The 17,383-nt window shown below is 33.0% G+C and overlaps 1 protein-coding gene and 1 pseudogene across 2 annotated transcripts; both read right to left on the bottom strand.

The window, feature by feature from the left end:
- Nucleotides 1–3,972: 3,972 nt before the first annotated feature.
- Nucleotides 3,973–9,908, bottom strand: LOC147397429 (very-long-chain aldehyde decarbonylase GL1-3-like). Its single transcript, XM_086449105.1, has 10 exons — nt 9,746–9,908; nt 9,276–9,508; nt 8,969–9,188; nt 7,457–7,578; nt 6,241–6,497; nt 6,036–6,143; nt 5,410–5,616; nt 4,900–5,010; nt 4,588–4,761; nt 3,973–4,295 (listed from the first exon to the last, which is right to left on the bottom strand). Exons 1-10 carry the CDS (start codon nt 9,820–9,822, stop codon nt 4,140–4,142), a joined length of 1,665 nt encoding a protein of 554 aa, XP_086305231.1. The 5' UTR covers nt 9,823–9,908; the 3' UTR covers nt 3,973–4,139.
- Nucleotides 9,909–14,815: 4,907 nt separating this feature from the next.
- On the bottom strand, nt 14,816–17,328 carry LOC147397428 (cytochrome c oxidase subunit 6b-2 pseudogene; annotated as a pseudogene). Its single transcript, XR_015180462.1, has 3 exons — nt 17,216–17,328; nt 16,953–17,034; nt 14,816–15,168 (listed from the first exon to the last, which is right to left on the bottom strand). The product of XR_015180462.1 is annotated as a cytochrome c oxidase subunit 6b-2 pseudogene (transcript).
- Between the last annotated feature and the right edge of the window lie 55 nt (nt 17,329–17,383).

Here is a 17,383-nt window from a genome sequence, read left to right as displayed (position 1 = left end):
GACGTTTTGTACTAGAATGATCTTTTGTAAGGATAAAACTTTGATTAGGACTTTGACACCCATTTTAGGAACTCAATTATGTTCTCTAAGTAAAAAAAAAAATCAATTATAATGAGCAAACACTCCAATTAGTTTTTTAAATCTGATGTAGGTTTTTATAAGTGGCCAAGGACTAACAATTTTAAAGCTCTACTTGAAATGTGTGTGATTGAGAGAGAGGGAATGCTTTTCACACTCTCTCTGTCCCTCTCTCTCTCTCTCTCTCTCTCTCTATATATATATATATATATGGGTCAGGTTCAAGGGCCATATGAGAAAACTTTCGACGGTAAATAAAATTTTAAAATATGGGTTAAAAATTTTGGATTGAGCTGATTTTTTGTGATGATGATTTCTATGATGGAAAGATCATCAAAAAAAAAATCAGCCCAATCTGAAACTTCTAACCCCATTAAAAGTGATTTAGAATGTGGACCGTCGATTTTTTACCAATTTTTATCACAAATTTGTAAATCACTTTTGATGGATTTAGAAGTTTCTGATTGAGCTGATTTTTTGTGAGGATGATCTTCTCATCATAGTGACTATCCTTGCAAAAAATCAGCTCAATCCAAAACCTCTTACCCTTACTTTGAAAAACGAAAGTTTTCTCATATGGCCCTTGAACCTGACCGTATGTATATATATATATATATATATATCTATATATATCTATATTTATATATATATATATATATATGTATGGGTAACAAATTAATTACACACGTGCAAGGGATGATTCGTGGGGTGCTCTATAATATATGAACTATGAAGGGAAACGTGTGGTCGCGCTTTTTTCCCTCCTCTCTACCCTACTATCTTTAAGACAAGCCAAGAACACTCCACGTTACCTCCCATTACTTACTCGGCCAATCTCCTGTGCAGTGAGAGAGACAATTAGGACAATAGCATAATTTCAAAACTCGATGAGTCAACTCGTTTGGAGTTAGATTTGGTGGTGATTTTGTATGAAAATTTCAAATGGGTCTAACTTCCGAGTTGACTCATAATTTGCCGAATTGGTATAAAATTGAAAATATAATAGTTTTGGTGATTTTGTATGAAAATTTCAAATGGGTCTCATTTCCGAGTTGACTCAGAATTTGCCAATTTGGTATAAAATTGAAAATAGAATAGTTTTGGGTTTTAACGTGATACCCCCACATGGGCCCTGCTTGGTACTCTACAACTGCAAATGTTTAGCAATGCAAACAATTTATGATGAAAAATTTATTATTGCTGGGTAGCGTCGGGAAAATGTCTTGTAAAATTTGTGTTTAATTGATATTTTCAGTGCAAAATAAATTGATAAATAAATAATTAATGACTTATTTTTAATACAAAATGTAGATTTAAAAAAATATATATATTTGATCTCATCAAAGAGATTATTCAAATTAAAAAAAAAAAAAAAAAAAATACCCTCATTACTTGTTACACTATAATATATATGAATTTTCAAAATATCCATAACAAAAGGTATAATAACCTTTACAGTGGATGAGATGTATTTTTGTGAATTCATACTTGTTATTGTAGTAAGTATTGAGGGTTGTTTTTGTAATTTAACAAATTCTTTGATGAAGGGTATTTAACAAGTGCTTAGAGTGTTTTTGTTATTTGGTCAATTCCTTTAATAAAGGGTATTTTAAGAATTTTGATATGCATAGGTTGTAATAAAATAATAATGATTTGCGATACTTTTTGTGCCATAAATTATTTATTGAAATTTCTTGGGAAATTTCCAAAATAATTACATACATTTTTGTTTATTCCAAAAATGTTACAAGTGTCGACAGAACTATCACATAGTGTTCGCGACACTTTGAGAAAAAATTGTCAACACATATAACACTTTCAGTATTTTTTGAAATTTCGATAATTATTTAAAAATTTTCTTAGATTTCTTAGAATTTAGGTGATCCATGCAAATCATTTGCATTGTGTAACTAAGAACCCATAAAATTGATTTCAAAAAGTTGTTTACGTTTGCAGATGATTTGCACCATACCAAACAGAACCCTAATAAACTTTCTTTTCTTTCTTGATCCCTCCAAATCATCGAGTTCAACTTTTGATAATCGTTGAAGTCATAGATTTGTATAAAAGATATTAGATATTGAGACCAATACTAGTAAAAAAAGGTCAATACAGATTATTGGATCAAAATAGGTTGAGATCACAACCATTTCGGAGAAAATGGACAAGATCGATTATTTATAGCAATATATCAATGGTTTAAATCATTGAGATCAACCTTATCAACCTTTCAAAAGCCAAATTCCACTATTTGGAGGTGGTGAGAGGGCATTAAGAAAGAAAAAGTTTTACTAACTTGGGTTATCAAGTTAACGTGCACCCAAAACAAACGGTCTCTATTGGAACAAGACGTGGTTGATCCAGAGTCGATCCCATGGGTTATCACATTGGATCCGTATGAAAACCAAATCCTTGTTTGGTTATTGGTACAGAACAGATCGGATTTTGCGTCTAGTCCAATCTATTAGTCGACACCCATTTGGTTAATGAGCTTTGGAATAAAAACTTTAATCTATCACTTATAAGAATCTAGACTGCTTCATGTACATCATATAATCAACAAAATTTTAAACCAAAAGACTTACTTGGCTCACATTTGCATAGCATGAGGTTAGACTTCCCCTCTATTTGTAAACTTTAATCTAACCTTTTGCATAAATTCAGTAAAAACGTTTTCTCAAGAAAATTAATTTGCATTGAAAATAATTCACAAAAATTTGATTTTCACTTAAAATGTTTGTCCATTTTTGATTGCACGTTACGAAAATGTCAAAATTTTAGTTATGGAAGTGAGTAATCATGATAAAATAATATTGAAAATTTTCTGTCTTAACAAGAAAATCAATTTTCCTAGGTTCTTTTAGAATATTTTCTGTCAAGATAGTAAAAAAAAAAAAACTTTTTATCAGGTAAAATGATTTTCCCACTATATGGTGCAGTTATATACATCTTTAAAACCAGTTTCCTACCTATATTTCCCATGCTTAGAAATTGATCCGAGTTTCGATAGAAATTGAATACATGTCTGATGCGTAGACAGAGTGGAATGGAGGAGCATGATTCATTTAGCCGACCCCAAAATCTTTGTCGAGGATGATGTGGTCCTGAGTTTGGAAACCATGAGCCCGGCTCTAGTCTAGACCATACATAAATTCCAACACCCCATTGTTTCGGTATCTTCTCTAGATCATGGGTTGTAGGCCCACAAAAAATGAGGATGCAAATTAATGGTGTAGATCTGCGGGGCTTTATTAAGGTCCTTTAAGTTGACCCTATCATGGGCTGTACTTCGGTCCTGGGATATTTGTCTATAAAGTTGGGTAGGCTTGGGCTTATCATTTTGAGGAGAACGAATTTGCTGTTAAAGAATGTCTATGCTAAGCTGTGAACCAATGGCATCACGCCACGTGTATTGAAGGAAAAAATGGAAGATGCAAGGGTGATTGTCTTAAACGGTTAGGATTTCGGATTTCTAAAACTTTTTCAATACATAACATCTTCTTTATTAATGTAAGTCCTTCAGCTTAATAGATTATATAACAAAAATAATACGATATTTTGTTCCACAATCCCATAACCATAATATTTGTGCCCAACTTTCGACTAAACCGAGAAGCCCAAAGCAATGCTAGATAATTTCAGCTTTTAACGCACACCCCCATTATAGAATCGTAAATCATTTGCCTCGAGATTTATAATTCTACATATCCTGAGGCAAATGATTTACGATTCTGTGACGAGAGTGTAGGGGTGAGCCTAAAAAAATCATTATACTTTTTAATTTGTGACTTTACTTGTAACCCATAAATCAAATGATCATTAAGTGTGTTTTTTGTACTTTGATTTATTTTTTTGATGGATGGATAACTAAAAATCAAATCCAAACATTTGCACTAGTTAGTAAAATAGGAGAAACCATATTTGGAATTTAAAATAACACAAATGTCTAGTATAAATTACAAGCTTGGAATTTAAAATAACACACATGTTCTTCTCTATTTTATAGGGATGAGAGAGAGAGAGAGAGAGAGAGAGATTATAGTTGTTTCTCCTTGAAGAGTTTAAACTGGTCTTAGACCATGTTTTAATGCAGCTTCCCACACAACATCGATTTTATCTACATCGATAGAACCAACCTCGTGATGCGTGTATCCTTCTAGAAAATGAACCACACCACCTGCGTGGCAGGCATGAACTACTCCCCTTTCCATCGTATACTGCAATCACATTTGTATGGAAGGGACCACAAACTTTATTAATTAATTCACTTAAATTGATATAATGATAATTAAAATTAAAATTATCAATGGATCGGATCAGAATCAAAATCCAATCGAATCCATTCCGTTACCGTAACTTCTGATCTGGATCAAGGCTTTGGGTTTTGATAACATATTGGATCGGTTCTAGATAAAATATGTCCGGATCCAATAAATGTGAAAATAAAATTCAAACCACAAGATCAAGCATTTGATGTGTGGTTGGGATCTCTTTAAAGTTGGAAATTACCTCGCAAGTCCCAAGCCCTTTTACGTCCTCAGGTAGTCCCATGGCCGCGAGCTTCCCATAGGTGCAGTCTCTCCTAAAGGCAATGATGGGTGGGACCACAAAATTATGGAAATGAGTTCCTGATGGGGCCCATCGTTGCTGTCCAGGTGTCAGAAACTTACCAACTACCCACGTCTGATCATCATTATCATCAATCCATCAATCATGCTTGCACATTTAAGTTAAACTTCAAAGTTTATTCAAATACGTCACATTATTCAGGGAGGTAAATGTAAAAAAAAAGCAATAGTTTAAATATCCTAATAATCTTACTTTACAGTTTTGGCCCGCTTCGTACTTTGTGACTTGAATTAGGAAATTCTGGAATTCTTCAGGGGCTTCCATTTTAATTTTCTCGAATCTCTCTGTGGATTGTGTAAGCATCTGCATAACATCACCATTGTTATAAGGTCTGTCCTTCCAGACAAATTGACACAAATACCCCCAAATCAATACTAAACAGCTAAGTCAAGAATATAAGCTGGTTTTTAATTAGTAGCAAATTAATTTAATTTGTTTATTATTCTTCAGCTTACCTTCCCTCAATTGAATTATGCAAACAAAACTTTGCCTCCCAAAATTAATAAAATTTTAATTTACATCACTTAATATTTTTTTTTTTAAAACCAAGTTTAAGTTGAAATGACAAAATTACCCCTCCATAAGTCCCAAATGGAGGGTTAATATCATCATCATTTTAATTAGAACTCAATGAGTTTCCTAAAAATAAAAAATAAAAAAAATTGGATCTAAGAAGATTATGAAGAGGTAGTGTTTGGTTACCATAACATTCACTCTTCGTCGACAAAGGTAGAGAGCAATGGATCTTCCAAGCTTAGAAGTAGCACCAGTGAGGAAGACCTCCTTGACATCCTTGGGGATCTCATTAATGATCACAGCAGCAGTTAAGGTGTTTCCATGGACGACTCGAACCCTTAGATTCGGATGTTTCTTAACGAACAATGTCCCTCCTCCATTTAGCCCTTCATTCTATCAAACATTTTCACGGGAATCAAACACAAAATTTAGTACCAGATCATGTACACAATTAGGATTAAATTAGATGAGATAGAATTTATCTCTACTTAAGATATACTACTATTATTTTAACTATATGATTTCTTTTAAAGTTGGTTATAATTGATCTGATAGGATCAATCCAATTCATTATTTTACCACTTTGTTCCCCCAACTATATGTGTGTCGTAACAATAGTTTTCGAGTACTGCTAATGTTGTGTAAATGTCTTATATTTTTCCTTGACTTGGGCTTCAAGAGGCAAAACAGTATCAATGGGGACCTTTTCTGAAGCTGAGTGGGGTCCGAAACAAAATAAATGCCTTAAAATACAAGTAGATTGTAGAACAATAATAACAGATGATCTCAACCACAGAAATAGTCGTACTGACCTTGTTTAATGCTGCAAGGCTGATGACCTCGACGCCAAGTCTATCGGCCTCTAGGATCGCGTGTTCGATGTGGTTATTAATACCATCTTTAGCAAATGGCAAGAAATACTGACCATGGAAACAATTAATACTCATTAATCAGCTATGAATCTATACACACCTCTAAATTTAAAAAGGTTATGGAGTCTGATAATTGAGAGCTCACCTGAAAACCATACCTAGGGACACACCACGTCTCATGCCATCGACCCCGAAGGTAGTAGCCAGTGACCATAAAGACCTTGGATGAAATCCAGAACAATATCATCGTCACAAAGGCTAATGGCCAAAATGGCAGAAGTAACAGCCTCGTTGCAAATGGCAACGAAACGAGAGACCGTAGAACAAATGGTACATGCATCGATGAAATCACATCCACACAATGAACTAAAAACACAAAATCAGCCCCTTTCATAATTTTTCCTGCAGAAGCCATCATTCATCGTTGTTAGGCTTTAGTAAACTGACCTTGAAGTAGTAGTACTTGTGATAGGTATTTAAATAGTATGGATGCAACTCATAGTCATAAGGTATGTATCCACCATTTTCCTTTAATTAGGGTTGTCTCTGTTCCAATGGGGGAGATTGAGATATTGATCAGATAACAGATATGCAAGGTTCACTACCCGTATCCTACATCGATGTGGGTAAATGATTATGTAGAGAAATGGGTACCATACTCAAAATTTCTAGGATTCTTAGCTCTACACCCCAACACAAATCTTAATGTTTTTATCAATGTATTTTCAACAATATACTTTATAAAATCATGACTGTAATTTACTAATAAGTAAGGGTTTGGCTGTCATCGTTCAATTGTCTTTGTAAAAATGTTACAAAATCTTAAGAATTATTTACCAAAATATCCTTAAACAATGACAATAAAAACCTCACTATTTTTTCAACACTAAAAGGCAAAATAGGAACACTTTTTTTTGTTTTTTGTGGTGATATTCATCAAAGAACTTGTTTGTAGAAGATGTTAATATCCAGATGAAGGCTTCAATGTTCCAATGTATATCCACATTTACCTGACTAATTATAAGGGTTAAGGTTTTTATGCGCACCTGAACTTGTTTTCTTGTGCAGCTCCCATGACTTGTTATTAAGTGTCTTTCCCAGAGCATCAAAGAGAGGCATAAAGAGGCAGATTGGTGTCCATCTCCTTGTGGTGGAGGCTGTCCTTAAACAATGACAATAAAAACCTCACTATTTTTTCAACACTAAAAGGCAAAATAGGAACACTTTTTTTTGTTTTTTGTGGTGATATTCATCAAAGAACTTGTTTGTAGAAGATGTTAATATCCAGATGAAGGCTTCAATGTTCCAATGTATATCCACATTTACCTGACTAATTATAAGGGTTAAGGTTTTATGCGCACCTGAACTTGTTTTCTTGTGCAGCTCCCATGACTTGTTATTAAGTGTCTTTCCCAGAGCATCAAAGAGAGGCATAAAGAGGCAGAAATTGGTGTCCATCTCCTTGTGGTGGAGGCTGTAGTATCTGTGCATAATAAAAAAAAGACATATTGTCCATTATTTTGTAAACATTATTTTTTTTATGGAAATTTAACTCTCTTTGTGTAGGACTTCTTTTATGTTATATGATCTAAACTAGATGGAGGAGGGTTATACCAGGTTGAAAGTTGGTGTTAAAACTTTCCCATATCATTAATCATAACCAAATGTGTTATTCAAGCTAGAGAAGATTAACAACATTATAAATATCAATATAATAAAACACAATGACAGACCCCTACTCTGCTAAAATTTTGTAGGGGATAAATGTCCCCTCCAACTATAGTGGAGTGAGGTCCACACTATCTCACTTTATTCATTTTCTCTTCAACTTTATTATCTTTCTTCTCCTCCTTCCCTCCATTTTTCAATAATATCTCTCTAATTTTACTATCTTTCTATTTTATGTCTTTAACCTTAAAGACGATGCCCATGCCGTAGGGGCATGGACAAACTCGTCTATTTAATAAATAGGAGGTAGTCTCATCCCTTTGTCTCAATATTTATAGTTTATATCTCTTAAATAACATGACAACTTCAACTTTATTATTATTATTTTCTCTCCCCCCCCCCCCCTTCCCTTTTTATTAACTAAATTACCTTGATGTTATATTTCCTTTCTAAACTACCCGTTCAACTTTATATATTATCTTTCTTCGTCTCTCTTTTTTCAACAATACCCCTTCAACTTTATTATTTTTCCTCTTTTCCCCTTTGCTAACAACACCCTCCAACTTTATTTTATTTGCTCTTTTACCACCACAACTCCAAATACAATGCCCTACAAGGGCAAGCTCCTCTAGTGAACAGATATAAAGAGGGTGAAGTGATAAATGGACTATTCAAGCACCAGCAAAAAAGATGAAATATGGCTTTAATTTTAGGGAGGAGAAAAGTAGTTGTTCAGAGATTTGCTAGGCAGCAAACTTAATTACGAGATAAGACCCCATAAAGTATCTCATCCCTATATTATACCCCACAATAATCAGAAAAATTAACTAATGCAAGGAACTTGTCTTAAATTTATGCTCGTGGTCTACTTTGAAAATGGACCACGACCAAAGTTGTTACCTTAATTGTAAGTAGGGATCAGCATGAAATATCTCATTAATGACGCATTTGATCTCATTATTAGAGTTTAGATAGGGTGCATGGTAATAAAGTGTAAAATAATAGACCACACGAACCAAGGTGGTATCACTTATTAATAGACAATATAATCAAAACCTATAACTTAATCAAAGGATCAATGACTTTGATACCATGAATGCACTCTGGAGGAATCCTAGTTATAGAACAAAAGCAAATGTTTCTACGTATAATTCGTTTTCATATTTTGTTTATAAGTAGTAGAGATGTATTTGCGAATTACTTACGTTGGCGTGTAGATAACATATTTAAGGAATGGAAAGATCTCAAAGATCCCATGAGGAACAACTTCAACATTGTTATGTCCCAAGCCTCTGAAGAAATCAAATATTAAAACATAACCATAGATCAAACTTAGTGATCCGTATCCGATTAGAGATGTCCCAATTATAGGGATTCCTATAATCACTCCCAATAGTAAATGCTCCAATGGTGTTGCATGCCCAGCTGCACCCAAAAAAAAAAATCTCAATTGGTGAATCAAGTACCATTAGTGAAGAAATTAAATGAAAGTTTTATTACAATGCTTTGTACCAGTGAGAGGCTGTGGCACTGCAGATGTATGGTGGAGTGAATGATAATTAGTGAAGAGATAATCACTATGGAAATGTTTATGTATCCAATAATATAGTGGCTCTGAAACTCCAACATGGAGAAGTAAAGCACAGAGATACCCTTTTGAGTTCCATTGAGGAAGATTGATCAAGAATGGGAAGATGTAACATGCCATGAAAGCCATGAAAGCTTGAAGAATAATGAAATTGTCCCTGTTCAAGAAAAAAAATAAAAATAGAATTATTCACAATAAAATAATCCCATCATCACCTTTGCATCCTTTTTTTTTTATTAAATAAATAAAAATTATTCATAAACAATTTTTTTAAGAAAAAAAAATCCTTCCATCACCCATTTATATCCAAATCAGTTGTTCAATTTTGTTCAGATCCGTTGATGAATTTGGGTCCACATGAAATAAAATTAATAGATTAAAAAAGAAGATTTACCAATTCCATTCTCGATCGATTTGCTTGAAATCTGGACCTTGTTGGATAATTCGGCGATTTCGAGTAAAAAAGTGCATATTGCTGTAAGAGCACCATAGTGTATAAACAAGAACTCTAAGAGCACAGATTATGAGAATGTGAAGGCACCAATCATCCTTTGTGCTATTTTTTGACCCGCCCAAGTCAATATAGTATGAGAGAGTGAGAGAGTGAGAGAGAGAGTTAGTTAGGCAAGTGTGGATCAGTTAAGCTGTTCAGTCTTTCTTAAAGTCTCTCACCAACCCCATCCCCTCTATCTTTAGTTCCCTACTTTAAATTCTTTCAACCAAATACAGGTATACTTGTCAATCCATCCACAAAACTTTTATTGCTTGAAACCAATCATAATGAAACTCCATGTATTAATATCACAACATGCAAGTATGTGAATTCCTGGGGTGAATCACAGTTTTAAAACTTGTCCAATTAATTGGATTTCGAGTTGATTCGGCCTCAAAACTTACTCTGAGCCAACTAGCCAAGTTAACTTGGCAACTCAACCGAATCAACTCGGAAATGTACCAAAATCAATTTTGGTTCGATACCAAAATATGGATGAGTAAAATACCCTCATATTTTCATTTAAGTATTTAACCTTAATATTATCTAGGTCAATTTTGTCAAAATAGATAAAACTACAGTCCTACATCCAATAACCATGGTAATTAGTTAGGGTATTTTTGTTACGGATTTTTTGGTGGCTTTTTAGGCTTTGAACTGATAAAGTCAGAAAAGCACGTTTGTTGGTAATGACTTCTGCTTCAACAATATTTGCGGCAAGTCCAAAATTACCTTTTTGAGAAGTCTTGTTGGAATTGCTTTCGTTCGAGACCACTAATAGAAGCCAATGCCAAAAAAACGTATGGGGGTGAAATGTCACCTCGATCTTATTATGTTTTTTTCATATTATCTACCCTATAATTGAATGACATGTGACATAAGGACATTCAAGCTAGATTATTCCACAAATAGAAATTCAAAATTAGAATCATTTACATTTGTAGATCATAATGAAAAGAGAATTGTTGTATGGAACGCAGTCAACATGAAGGAAGAGAGTTGACACGAAAAACAAGATTCAAATCAAGAACAAAAGATATCACGATTCAACCTATAAATAGGCAAGGGTCCAGCCATTAAAAAAAAACGCAATTTCCAACTCAGGAATTCACTCTATACATTTAAGTCTTGTAGGACTTGGCTGTTGGGGGCATTGCAGGGAAGCACAAGTCCACATCCAATCTGGGACACACGCAGAAGTCTTCTTTGAATTGATAACTTACCCTCTTGACCAAGGTCTATTTTGAAAGAAGAACAGGAAATAAATGAAATACCCTTTGTCTTTTAACATCTTCTCAAAAACTCTTAGATTTTTTGCAAAAGTCCATGGTCTTCAACCTTTAGATTAAGCTTTGAATTATAAAACGATCCTTGATTTATTTATTTTTTATTTTCTTTCTAAAAGCATTTATAATTTGTTTCCAATACCCATTGTCTCCAACCCTTTATTTATTTAGTAGCCTAATTTAGAAGATTAAATATATAGAAATTAAAAGAGAGATTCTATTGTCACACCAACTTTTACTTACAACACACTAATCCTTTTACAAGTTATACATATAGATTGGTGTGTTATAAGTAAAAGTTGATGAGTTAATAAAAGCTCTCTATTAAAATCGTGACGTGAAGAAGTGGGGATGTTGTCACCAAAGGTGGCGGGTGAATGGATTAAAAGAGTTTGATGAAGGGTATTTTGATCATTTTACATCAAGATCATTTAACAATTAACATCTCATACTCTAGGGATCATGGTTTTAAAACTCGGTTTCGCATCTCGTCTCGTCCAGGTTAGATATCAATTCGTCTCGGACGAGTTTTCCGACATGTTTGAAAAATCTTGTTCAAAAAATCAAAAATTTTAACATGAGGTATTAAATCTCGGTCAAAAAAGTAACTTGTGAGTTGATCTCGTTCAGTTCCAATTATCGAGTTAACTCGGGCAATACGTCTCGGTCTCAAACGAGTTTTAAAACCATGGTAGGGATGGTATCTACCTTAGTCTTACAACTTAATTTTCTTTTGGGACCAATTGATTTTCATTTTTAATTCGTTTTTTGACATTTTCTGAGAAAAAATTTCAAATGCGAGGGTTGCAAACTAAGAGAACAAGGTATAGAGGACAACATCAATTTAAGTACATATTATTACACATACTTAGATTTTCCAACAACGATTCCAATCATTTTCGACAATTTCTTTTTATCGTGAATGACGAATCGAAATGATATACTTCTCATTTTTGAACTTTAAATGTTTTTTTTTGACAATTTATAATAAAAATGAAGTTAGAATTTTTCAATTCTTTTATTTTTTTTTTAGATTAAAATTGATCAAGGATGATTCTTTTAATTTAAAATCATTTACACAAGTCGTTTTCTCAAGTTTTAAGTTGATCTTTCCATGCATTTTAGTTGGAAAAACTCGAAAGAGTAAAATCGAGTGAAATTTACAACGTCGAGGTTGGAAAAAAAAATTAGTTTAATATTTTTATTGTTAAGGTCGATATATTTTTTTTTAATTATTGTCGACCTTAACAATAATAAAAACTAGTGAGGTTGACAATAATTAAAAATAAATAAAAATTGCCAACCTCAGCACAATAAAATTTATCTGATTTCATTTTTTTGAATTTTTTTCAACTAAAATTCATGGAAAGATCTACTTATAAGTTGACATAACGACTTGTGTAGATGATTTCAAATCGAAAGAACCATCCTTAATCGATTTTGATCAACAACGAAGTAAATGTATGTAAAAACCCTAGTTTTTTTACATACATCTTCAAAATATTTGAAAAAACCCTTTAAAATAACTTTTTCTTCCTTTTCAAATCCTTTTCATCAAAATGGAGTCTCCAAAATTAGTTCGTGATTCTGAAAACCATTTTTTTTTATCAAAATGGTGAGTTTGAATGGTTAGGACAATTTTGATATTTCAATCGTGAGAAATGTCTACAGTGGGGGTTCAATGACTGATTAGAAAAGAGGGATTTACTAAATGGATTATTTAGCTCAGAATAAAAGTCAAGGACTAATCAAAAAATAAAAATTAGCACCAGGGACCATTAAGTAATTTTCCCTTAATAAAAACAGTGATCAGAAAGTTAAAATTTTAGGTTTATCTATTCAGTTGAAGAGAGAGAGAGAGATTGATTTGGGAAAAAAACAAAAAAAGTCCTACCAGCCTTACTAATTTAGTAAGATTTCAAGTCTTACTAAGGGTCTTTGATATTATCTTGTGTCATCCAAAAATATAATGTGATGCCTTAGGCCTGTAGAGGACAAAATTATGTGGTCTTTGAAATAAAAATATTATTATTCACCATGGAATTTATTTTTAAATTTGAGAGTTCCATGAAAGTTCGATAGCCATTATTTTCAAAACCTTAGATTAATTCTAAGTATATAAATTTTTCTTTTCTTCTAAATCTTAGTTTTACCATGAAATCTAGATGACTATTGTGTTGAATTTGTCAATGTGATAATTCATTTGAGCTCAAGGAGCCTTCGTAAGAGTTAAAATATTATTAAGAAAGTGTTTTTCAAAAACTAATTAGCCTAGTGGTTGAAAAGCTAAAAGATCATTTTTGGTATAAAAAAAAAATCAAGGGTTTTTTTTTATTGGAGGATGAGAACTGAGGCATTTTATATTTGTGTTACATAATATACAAAGGACAAGGATCATATGTCATCAGTTTGATTACTCAATAAGAGTGTATCTCAAATATTCATCAAAATGTGGAAGAGTAATTCTAAATATCCCAAAAAATTATTATAAAGTAGGAGGTGTTTTCTGGCAAAGAAACCGATGCTTCTACAATCCTGTGACGTGTAAACCAGCTATTTGATGCAGACTGGTTGGTTTGTGTCGGCACCAAACACGTGAAAATTAATTTCCAACCAATTAGAAACTATATATTTAACTACCTAAAATAATTGCTACACTTGGATGTTGGGTCCACGATTTTCAAACCTGTCGTCCCATCTCATTTGCAAAATTTTATTTTCCTACAGATCACAAACATTTATAACTGATTATTTTAAGTAAATAAAAATTTACTTAATACAGTTTATTTAGGCCAAATTTTCATAAACTCAAGGAAGATTTTCAAACCAATGTGATCGATGAGTTATGCTGACTATCTTTCTTGGTTACCTTCAAGACTCAGATAACCTGCGTGAGTCATCTCGGTCTCGAAGGAGTTTTAAAACCATTGTTGGGCCTTGCTAATCACTAAAATAAATCCTTAATGGAAATCTTGAACCAATTGGTGATTGATTACCAGTGATGCATGTTTAATAGGATAAAAGGAGAGTGACCTAATGCTTCAAGATTTACAGTTTTAAGAAAGATATTAAAAGAAATATGGGATTGTAATTTTTTTTTTCTTAAAGTTAATTATTCTCATCTAATCTTTGTATATAGGAACACTCATAAAGGTTTTGTGATTTTTTTCCCACCAAACCAACGGTTAAGATTGGAGGAAAATGGGAGGACTTTCTTTTCACCAATTTTTATTTTATAAGTGTAAACTTTCATTAATAAAAAGAAAGAGAAAAGGAAAAAGGAAGCTGAGATGACACCCAGTACAAATAAAGCAGAAAGAAAGAAAACGCAAATACAAAAGAAAATCATAAAACACATAAAGAGTTACATCTAAAAACAAAATCCACAAAAGAGATCCCAAAAAAATCTCTGTTCAGCTTGGACCAAAAATATCTCCAACACCACAGCTTGAGAAGAACCCTCCAAACCAGTTAAAAACTAACAACTGCACTAGGCGTGAGCGAAAATACCTCGATTTCATTAGCATCGTTTCACATTCAAGTGCAAATCGTTTCTTGCATGCCAATGATGTAAATTTATAGTGACAATCAATTTGCAACTTTGGGTGAGACTGCAGCGAATCTCACCGATCCAACACCACCACCCGTCTCCAACTGGACCATAAAATTATGTCCCAACACCAACTGAAAACAAAAGCATGTGACTTGGTTTTGATATCAATTGGATTGAAAATATTTAAAAGTAAATGTTCATCAATGAACACAAATTCAAATCTCTTTCTAGTGTTATAGAACCAGAAATCGACACAAGAACAATGTAACAGGTTTGATGACTGTTATTCTTATTTCAATCATAGTGCTTCGATAGAAAAACCATAAAACAAAAAAACAAAAAAAAAAAAAAAAAGCGAAGTGATGAACTAATAGATGCATCTGAAGTTTCCACAGATTGAGCCGGGCCTTAAAAAAAATGAAGATTTGAGATTAAAGAGGACCCGGAAAAGTTCCATTCTCCCTCTGCTCATTCCATCTTTCAACCTGCACCAGTTTTAAACAGATGGTCAATTAAATGAACAGCCGGGCAAAACCTGGCTACAAACAGTTTTTTCGGAAAAAAATAAAATAAAAATAGGACCACTTATAATTAAATGCATAAGAGCAACTTATAAGGCCTTTACAGAGAAGAATTACAAACAATTTCTTCCCATTTACAAATGAAGTCTTCCATCTGTAGACTTCGAAATTTCAGAATAATGCAGGACCACTTATAGGGCCTTGACTTTCAACATTTCCTTATCGATGCCTTGTTAATTGCATCGCTTGGATAGTCAAAAAATCATGTTTCATAAATTATCAAAATAATTAATTATTCCACACAAAAATTCCTTTCATAGTTAGAAACAGAGATCATTTGATTTGATAAATGTTTGGCATAAAAGATCTTCTGCATGAAGCCAACAAATGGAGGTACAGGATCGTCCTACATGTGGACCACGTGTATGGTCACTGTAATGTAGGATCCTATCCTTGTCCACACGATATTAATATTTAATTTGTTATAGAATTTTCTATACATTAGATTATGCTATTTTAATTAATGCAATAAAAATAATAGTAGAAGATTGGTTTCTATTTCAGTGACCATTATTCAAATATTACATATTGTAGTTTACATAATATTTTTCTTTGACAAACATAATGGAAAGAATTTCCTCCAAACAAACCCAACGATCATCAAGCTGAAATCCATGCTTCTAACCATATGAAAATAAGGGGCTTCATCAACCCAATCAACATTAAGGGTGTGTTTATATGCAGGATTTACGTTTGATGGATAAGTTACTAGGATGAAAAAGCAAAAAAAAACAAAAAAAGTGACTTTTAAAAAGTACACTTATCCATGGTCATCATCATCAACAAAGCCTTATCATAAAAAATTTGGGCGCGCTATGCTGAATGAACATTGTCCCTCTGTTACCATAGAGATCATCCTCACAAAAAAATCAGCCTATTCCGAAACTTCTAGCCCACATATTGAAATGTTAGGCACAATGTTTGGCTCTCTTTAGGGCCTCAGAACGCTCCCCTATATATACATACATACATACATATATGTATATTATCTCTCTGTTCAGTTCTATCTAAAGTCATGTCTTCTATTAATCACAATTGTGTTTATATCCTCTAACTCCTCTCTCTCTCTCCCTCTTCTAGAACCTCCCTCTTCTAGAACCTTCAACATTGTCCCTTTTTCTTAATTTGTTCCATTTCTAGTTTTATCTTAGTTTTTCAACTTATCCGTATCAGCATCCTAATATCTGCCATAATAAATCTATTGCTTGATTGCCCAACATTCAGCTCAATAAAGCATATCCAGTCTTACTACCATCTTATTGATTTTCCTTCTATTTTATTTTTTGATAAGTTTTTTATTTTCCTTTTATTTATCCATGATAAATGCGAAAATGAGCAAAATTTCTTTCAGAAGATTAGCACATTTTTCCATAATCCCTGAGCAAGCAAAGGTTAAAATAACAGGTATCCTAGATTTAGACTGTCCATCATAAAGTTAGGAATCTCGACATCCCTTGGAAGATTACTGGCACAACAAACTTGACTAAAATGGAAAAACAAAATATATTGGGTTAGAAATATATTACCCCATAATCCCTGAGCAAGCAAAGGTTAAAATAACAGGTATCCTAGATGTAGTCTGTCCATCATAAAGTTAGGAATCTCGACATCCCTTGGAAGACTACTGGCACAACAAACTTGACTAAAATGGAAAAACAAAATACATTGGGTTAGAATATATTACTCACCCATTCCCCAGGGCAGAGAGCACGGTAATAGTTAGCAAACTTCTGACATTGATCGGACTCCTCACCTTTTGCTGCCAAACACCTGCATTTGATAATTAAAAACTAACTTATTATTCATTTCCACGAGAATCTATTGGGAAACATAAGCACAATAAAACACCTGAACAATCACTATTATGTATAAAAAATAAGCACAATAAAACACCTGAACAATCACTATTATGTATAAATAACCAACTTGCCACAACACTAATAAACCGTACCTGTGAAACTCAATGTAGCGAGTAAAACAGTGTCGGGTTTGATTAGTTGTAGGGAATCGGAAATCGGCAGGTGCTGTTTCAATCAATCTGAAAGACAAAACATAGCAAATCATTAAAATCGTAAAAGAGAGAAATTTACTCCTACAAAGCAAGAAACATAGTAATTAA

The sequence above is a fragment of the Akebia trifoliata genome, chromosome 8, assembly GCF_017979445.1.
Source record: "Akebia trifoliata isolate Shusen 1 chromosome 8, ASM1797944v1, whole genome shotgun sequence".
Lineage (NCBI taxonomy): Eukaryota > Viridiplantae > Streptophyta > Magnoliopsida > Ranunculales > Lardizabalaceae > Akebia > Akebia trifoliata.
This window is presented reverse-complemented; position numbering and strand designations above follow the sequence as displayed.